We start from the raw sequence: 7,500 nt of genomic DNA, 5'->3' as shown, positions 1-7,500 counted from the left end.
GCAATATTTTTGGCTCTATCATTTTGCAACATGCACTCATCATCCCCATCTACCTAGGGCCCTACATCTATGGTTAACGGTACTATATACATTCATAAAATTGAATTGAATTGAATTTAATTGAATTGAACTGAACTGAACTGAACTGAACTGAACTGTGTGCCTCAGTGCTGTTGAAGCTGAAGAAGAAAGATGGCCGCTGTGCCCGCAGGAGTCAGTTCATTCGGCCCATCTGCCTGCCGGAGAAGAACACCACCTTCCCTGACTTCTACTGCTGTCAGATCACAGGATGGGGACATATGCAGGAGAGTAAGTAACACACACACACACACACACACACACACACACACACACACACACACACACACACACACTCTCTCACACACACACACACACACACACACACACATAACATACACACACACACTTACACACACACACAAACACACACCAACACACACACACACGCACACAGGAAAAGCTGCTCATGCTCATCTTACAGACTCATCGTACACACACACACACACACACACACAAACCCAGAGCGAGAGAATGCTCAACTAACATACACACATACACATACACATTTTTTTTTTTTTTACTTGTTTTACTTAAGCTGAGTATTCATAGTGTAAATTTGTATAGTTATATTGTATATACTGTATTTGTATTTTACTTTTCAATAGCACTGAAGTCTGAGAGCTGCCACCTCAATTTCGTTGACAAATAAATGACAAATAAATATATTCTATTCTATTCTACACCCGTTCACACACTCTTCATGTGGTTCACACACAAACAAACGCACACAGTCATACACATATCCATGCACAGTTAAACCCACACACGCCACACAAATGCAAACACAGACATATGACCCATTATACACACCACAATACTGAGCCAGACTGGAATGAATGGGTCATGACTGTACTTGTCTTGGCCAGAGCCAACAACATTGATAAGATCTTGACCACGAATCAGACGTCACAGAAGTGACACAGAATTCCCCTGCATCATGTTTCCAAAAGGGAGCTACATAGCGAAACATCAGTGTAGAGGGGGAAAACACACACATGCAAAGCACTCATAAATACACACGCAGCATTTGGTAAACATGCATACGCACTCATACCACATCAAGTGACATCAAATCTCTCTCACACACACATACACACACACACACACCAAATCAAGTGACACCAGATTCAACAATATCTTGACATCTCTTCCCAGAGGGAACAACGTATTCCCGCCTGATGGAGGGCCTGGTTGGGATTATTCCATTCGACCGGTGCTCCCGCCCGGACATCTACGGCCCTGAGCTCCGGCCCGGAATGCTTTGTGCCGGGAACAACGGCTGCGTGGACGCCTGCCAGGTGAGGAATAGACAGCACTGAGAACAGATACCCATGACACACACACACACACACACACACACACACTCACACACACACACACCCATGCATGCATGCATGCAACGGAGAGGCTTGAGTAACATTGGGATTGGGAAAAGTCCAGGATGAGCTGTGTGTGTGGGTGGTTGTGTGGGTTTGGTGTCAGAGACACACCCTGTTTGACTGAGGTTAAGGATGTGGTTTGTGTATAAACATACAGCACAACTTATGTCATATGTTGACTTGGTCAAATGTGTGTGTGTTTATGTGTCTACCTGTTTGCGTATAAAATTGCTATGTAAATATTTACTGTATTCAAGTAGGTGTGTAGGTGTGTATGGGCTGTACCTATGTGTTTTTCTGTATGTCTTTTTGAAGTTACGTGAATGTGAGTGTGTGTGTGTGTGTGTGTGTATGTGTGTGTGCCTGTGCAAGGTTAGCAGCAGGTCTGGGCTTTGTTTATTCCAGATGTATACAATGTGTGTGCATGTGTATGTTTGCCTGCATATATTCTAATACATACTGTACATGTGTGTTTGTGGGTGCGTGCGTGTGTGTGTGTGTGTGTGTGTGTGTGTGTGTATGTGTGTGTGTGTGTGCTCAGGGAGACTCAGGTGGTCCGTTGGCTTGTGTGAGAGATGGGGTCAGCATCCTGTATGGCGTGATCAGCTGGGGAGATGGCTGCGGTCGCAAGAACAAGCCTGGCGTCTACACCAAAGTGCCCGACTACGTCGACTGGATCACCTCAAGAATCCGTTCCCGGACCTAACACAGTTGTACACGGACCTTTCTAGAAGAACCAGCGCTTCCAGTTTCCACACGCAGTGCTGGTCAGAACACATTTATCCGGACATCTGATTCTGTGCCATTGGAGACATGTCGTTTGGCTGAACGAGACCCATGTTGAGGTCGTGAGAAGACGTGCTTGAAGAGGAAATGGTCCTCAAAAAACATATATGGGCCGAATCTGAACAGCAGTCAGGCTTTTTGGCTTGGTGCTCACACGGGAATTAAGGACTTTTTTTTTTTCTTGAAGGGAACAGAGGGAGTTTTTATAGACTCATTTTTACAACCCAACTGTGAATGAAATGTATGTTTTCTTCATGTTTACTATACAATAAATATTGTCAAAGAAACACTTACGAAACAGTGCCTGTTGTAGTCTACACAGCCATAACCCCACATAAGCACCAGCAATATCTTTGCCAGATTAACTTCATGAAAGATGCTCTGCAGAACATAGGAAATCCTCAAGTGGCCCTTTTGATGTTGACTGAGAGAGCTGTCAGTTTTAAGGAGAAAAAAATCTTAAAATATCACTCCATAACTCTTCGTGGCTCTATATTCTTTTTGTTCTCTCCTTTGTTGTACAATGATGAGATGAGGTAATCTGCTGGCAAAACCTACACATGTTAATTAGAACGAGGTGTTTCAACACTGTGTTTCGGGAAAATCAAGACCACCAAATAACTTGTCAATCTTGGTTCAACGGTTTTGAAGTCCGCACTGTTTTGTGTCAGCGTCTTTTTGAAGCTATCAAAGCCGTCAGATATAAAATCAGGATTTTTAATCCAGAGTGCCGATAAATATGTGATTCATGAATTGTGAATGTCATACATTTGGAAGATTTGGATCCGCCGTGCCAATTACTGCAATTGAAACATATACTGTAAATTATGTGACAAGAAGTTAATAAAATCACGCAACCAAGTAATGTGTTCACAAGATTGCGTAAGACATGAAGCTGAATGCTTTTGAACAAGCGCTTTGACACTTTCCTGTTGCTTGCCCAATGTCAAATAGAATCGCTTGCCCTTTAACCCGCGAAACGATTATAAGAAACCTGGCAACTGGCCACACTGTGTAACTTGTGTCAGGGGAGGGTAACATATGGGTCTTCAAGCGCAGAGAGGTTGCCCGTACGCGTGTATGCCGCGGCAATAAAGTTATTTCGAAAGTGACCCTCCGTTGGGACCAGAGCCGACGGGACAGCTGAGTGTATGTGGAACCATGCCTGAAGATGACGGATTCTGTGGTCGTGGAGGGTCTAGTGAAAATACGAGACGGCAAAAAGGTGTCTGCAAGTTGTGATTTCCCTTCAAGCCTTTTGTTTTAATCAGGGATTACAAGTTGTTTAGTGTTGGCTGTCATGTTTACTTGTGTCGTCTCTTGTTTCAGTGGAAGAGTAGATGGGTCGTGCTCCGCAAGCCTTCGCCTGTTGCAGGTAGGCTACGGCTCGCAAATTGACAGCTCAAGTCAAAAACTGGCATGATATTTTTTCAGATTCATTACACCAGGGAATGACTGTTGGAGAGCTTGACAGTAACCCACGAAACAGTTACGACAAAACTCAAGGCTTTATTGGTTGGTTACTGGTTTCTTTTTAGGTCCCGGGCCACTACTTGCTCTGACGAGAAATGTCGCATGCAAATTGTAAGGTTTGGGATCCACATGCCCGTCATTGAAATATTGCGTTACATTTATGCTGAAGTCACTAGTGATTTAAATGTTTTCAACTGACTGAAATGGGAGTTTTATAGTCTTCGGTTGGCCTAGAATGCTATGTATTTCATATTAAAGTAGCCCGTTACATTTAAAGAAACAGTACAGACAAACTGAATCTTATCCAGCAAAAGTACACTGTTTGTCTAGTAGCCCATAGCCCCTTAAAACACCAGTATACTTGATTTACGGTCAGACATTCCAAGAGTGCTTCGTGACATTCCGGAATTTACGCATATCCTATAAATTGCGCAGTGGCCATCCATGGTTTATGTATGAGACACTCGATAGGCAGCGTTTCGTAAGCTGACATGGAACGGAGTTTCAAGAAAGTGATATTATCTCGGACAAATCGTTTTTCCACATGGCGACAGTGTCCAGTCGTAAGATATATCTTGGTCTCTTTGCATCACCATAGGAGCCCCGTTACGCACTGTTGAAAACAAAGGCGAGCGCGTGTCTGTCCTCTGAATTACGCAACAGCACTAGAATAAGCAGCGCGGGCCCTTGGCGTTACTGTACCCTCGCGCTGTCACTTTGTTGCCCGGTGTCCTACGGTACAGTTGGTGCCTGCACAGGTCTTTGAGGCGGCTGTTATTCCAGCTGTCCGTTGACCGCGGCGGTCATGCATGCATGTGACGGGGCCCCTAGCCCCCGCGTGCACGCGCGCTTGTGTGTGGAGGTCATGTTTTGTCAGTTGACTCCATTGCTTTGGCGTTTTGTTAACAACGAACTAGGAGGCGACTGAGGCACCTGACCCGACTCTTTTTTTCCCTCACACACACCGCTGCTATTGTCCAAACCTATTGCTATTGTACACTACCCTAACATATCTACTAGGGAAGGATGTTGGAGGCCCAACTGTTTTATTATTTATATATATATATATAGCGCCGATGAAATACTATGCTGTCGTGAAGAGACCAGAGAAGGCATTATGAGTCTCATAGAAACACTCCTCACGCAAACACAAGAGCCCTTTAAATATGCATTCATGCATATATACTTACCATGGGCACAACGCCCGGCCTCTTGTCTTGTCAATGCTGATCACAGGCTTGAGAAGAGCAGTGAAATCATTATGTGCATTAGCCCTCTAGATGTTTAATTGGAGTAATAGGAACGAATAGCTGGGGCATGTTCGTAATTGAACCTCGTTAGACGTAATTAAGCTCAACACGACTCATCTTGTTCAGTGGGTTGACGAACTTATAGCTTGTATTCATCTCGCTTTCTTTCATGCCGAATCAGTCTATTTCTGACAGCCACCGCAATGTTTTGTTTAACTCTCGCCTTTAATTTCCCAATCATTCTCTTTGTCCATCTCTTCTCTCACTCCTCTCTTTGATCAATTCATCTCGCTCCTACTCACTCATTCTTTTTCATTTGTTCATCTCTTGCCCTCCACTTCATATAACCCTAATGATTGCACCATTATCTTTGCTTGCTTTCTCTCTCTCTCTCTCTCTCTCTCTCTCTCTCTCTCTCTCTTTCTCTCTCTCTCTCTCTCTCTCTCTGTCTCTCCCCCCCTCTCTCTCTCTTTCTCTGTATATATTTACACACACAACTACTTTGTCCACTTCTGCCCCCTTTCCGTCCCTTTCCCATCCATGTGGAGTCTCATGCGTTGGGTTCTCTAATCTATCTATTCATCTATCTTCCAATTTATATAATATTTTCTCTGGATGACCCTCTGTTCTTTCTCTCTGTCATCTCTGTACCTTTCTCCCCTTTTTCTTTCTCTCTCTCTCTCTCTATATATATGTGTGTGTGTGTGTGTATGTGTGTGTGTGTGTGTGTGTGTGTGTGTGTGTGTGTGTGCGTTTGTGTAAATGTCCACCTCTGCTCCCTTTCCCATCCCTGTGGATACTCATGCTGTTTTTTCTTACCTTTCTGCCACCCCCTTTTACCTCTCTCTCTCTCTCTCTCTCTCTCTCTCTCTCTCTCTCTCTATTTCTCTCTGCCACCCCCTTTTCCTTCCCCCTCTCTCTCTCTCTTGCACCCTCCTTTCCTTCCCCCTCTCTCTCTCTCTCCCCCCTCTCTTTCTCATTCTCTCTCTCTCTCTCATTCTCTCTCCTTCCCCCTTTCCTTCCCCCCTCTCTCTCTCTGCCCCCCCTCTCTCTTTCTCATTCTCTCTCTCTTTCTCATTCTCTCTCCTTCCCCCTTTCCTTCCCCCCTCTCTCTCTCTGCCCCCCCCTCTCTCTTTCTCATTCTCTCTCTCTTTCTCATTCTCTCTCTCCTTCCCCCTGTCCTCCCCCAGACTGCCTGGTGGTGCTGGTGTATAAGGAGCGTGGGGAGCGGGCATCGGGGCAGCGAGAGCGGAGCAGCGTGACCCTGGAGCACATCTACGGGCTGGAGCCAGGGCTGCCCTACGAGGGCCTGGGCCACTCGCTCACCATCCTCTGCCTCAGCCAGAGCGTGGCGCTGGGCTTCGACTGCAAGGAGACCCTGCAGGCCTGGGGGCTGCGCCTGCGCTACAGCCTGGGGGAAGGTGGGTGTGGAAGGGAAGGGGTGATGGGGGATGTGATGGTGGAGCTGGTGTCTGGATCTCTGGGTCTCATATGTGCCTCTACTGCAGCCTGGAGGGTGGGAGGTGGTTACGGGGGGGATGGTGGTGGTTATGATGGGTGGAGATGGATGGGGCAGTGGTTGTTAAGGTAGAGATGGGTGGGGATGGCGGTGGTTATGATGGGTGGGGCAGCGGTGGATATGATGGGTGGGGCAGCGAGGCAGTGGTGGATATGATGGGTGGGGCAGTGGTTGCATAGGTGGAGATGGGTGGGGTGGTGGTGGTGGTGGATATGATGGGTGGGGCGGTGGTTGCATAGGTAGAGATGGGTGGGGTGGTGGTGGTGGTTATGATGGGTGATGGTGGCGAAAGGCCAAGACCACATGTGAATGTGAATCGAGTGTGCGGGAGTCTGGGCCTTCTTGGTGGCCACATTACAACCTGGGTGAAGGGGGGTGTGGCTGAGGATGGATGATGGTGTTGGCAGAGGTGATGGTGTTGACAGAGGTGATGATGGCCCTGGAAGTCCTGGATAGCAGCTAGGGGAAACTCTGGGATTCTACAACCTGGGCCCTAGATCTTTTTGGGTCCAGAATTTCACTCGGGACAAAAACTAAATCTTAATTGGTCCAGTATTGAATTAGAACGCTAAAGCTGGCAACCACAAAACAGCTAAAACCGGCAACCACAAAACAGCTATACAGTGTCAATCATCCTATGGACAAGGCAGGCAAATAGGGCCCAGTTTGGAAAAGTTTCCCTTTAGCCTGCGAGCTGAACTTCAGGGTGTCTGGATGTCAGGCCTATGTATATGTGGGTACACATTGTCAGATCTGAACCAGAAATGGTCCAGCTCTGTTCCTCAATCAGTCATAGTCTGGGCTAGAGGCTCCTTACTGCTTGTTGTCGTGGTTATCTGGATATGTTACTGTCATTGGTTAATCATCAGTGTGGGTGTGTCTGCTCCCGGATCAGTGGCAATGAGGTGGTGAGGTTGTGTAAGAGAGGGACTATAAATTTGGAGAGGGCGCGTTTTATGTCTCCTTTGAACTGTTGCCATGATACCAACAATTTCCAAAATCAAACCTGGCG

At 46.5% G+C, this 7,500-nt stretch overlaps 2 protein-coding genes across 2 annotated transcripts in view; both read left to right on the top strand.

Annotated features, from left to right (window-relative positions):
* hgfac (HGF activator) overlaps positions 1 to 2,166 on the top strand; it is a gene marked incomplete at both ends in the record, with an annotated part of 19,996 nt that extends 17,830 nt beyond the window's left edge. The window contains 3 exons of the mRNA XM_080860034.1: positions 169 to 309; positions 1,237 to 1,379; positions 2,002 to 2,166. Of these exons, the coding sequence (XP_080716160.1) occupies positions 169 to 309; positions 1,237 to 1,379; positions 2,002 to 2,166 (449 nt within the window). The remainder of the gene's footprint in view (positions 1 to 168; positions 310 to 1,236; positions 1,380 to 2,001) is intronic.
* A 1,120-nt stretch (positions 2,167 to 3,286) lies between these two features.
* LOC308382389 (protein Dok-7-like) overlaps positions 3,287 to 7,500 on the top strand; it is a 35,564-nt gene continuing 31,350 nt past the window's right edge. Inside the window, exons 1-3 of the mRNA XM_080860109.1 lie at positions 3,287 to 3,471; positions 3,576 to 3,621; positions 6,160 to 6,390. Coding sequence (XP_080716235.1) covers positions 3,418 to 3,471; positions 3,576 to 3,621; positions 6,160 to 6,390 — 331 coding nt within the window. The 5' untranslated portion in view covers positions 3,287 to 3,417. The remainder of the gene's footprint in view (positions 3,472 to 3,575; positions 3,622 to 6,159; positions 6,391 to 7,500) is intronic.

This window comes from Sprattus sprattus (assembly GCF_963457725.1).
Source record: "Sprattus sprattus genome assembly, chromosome: 21".
Lineage (NCBI taxonomy): Eukaryota > Metazoa > Chordata > Actinopteri > Clupeiformes > Clupeidae > Sprattus > Sprattus sprattus.
This window is presented reverse-complemented; position numbering and strand designations above follow the sequence as displayed.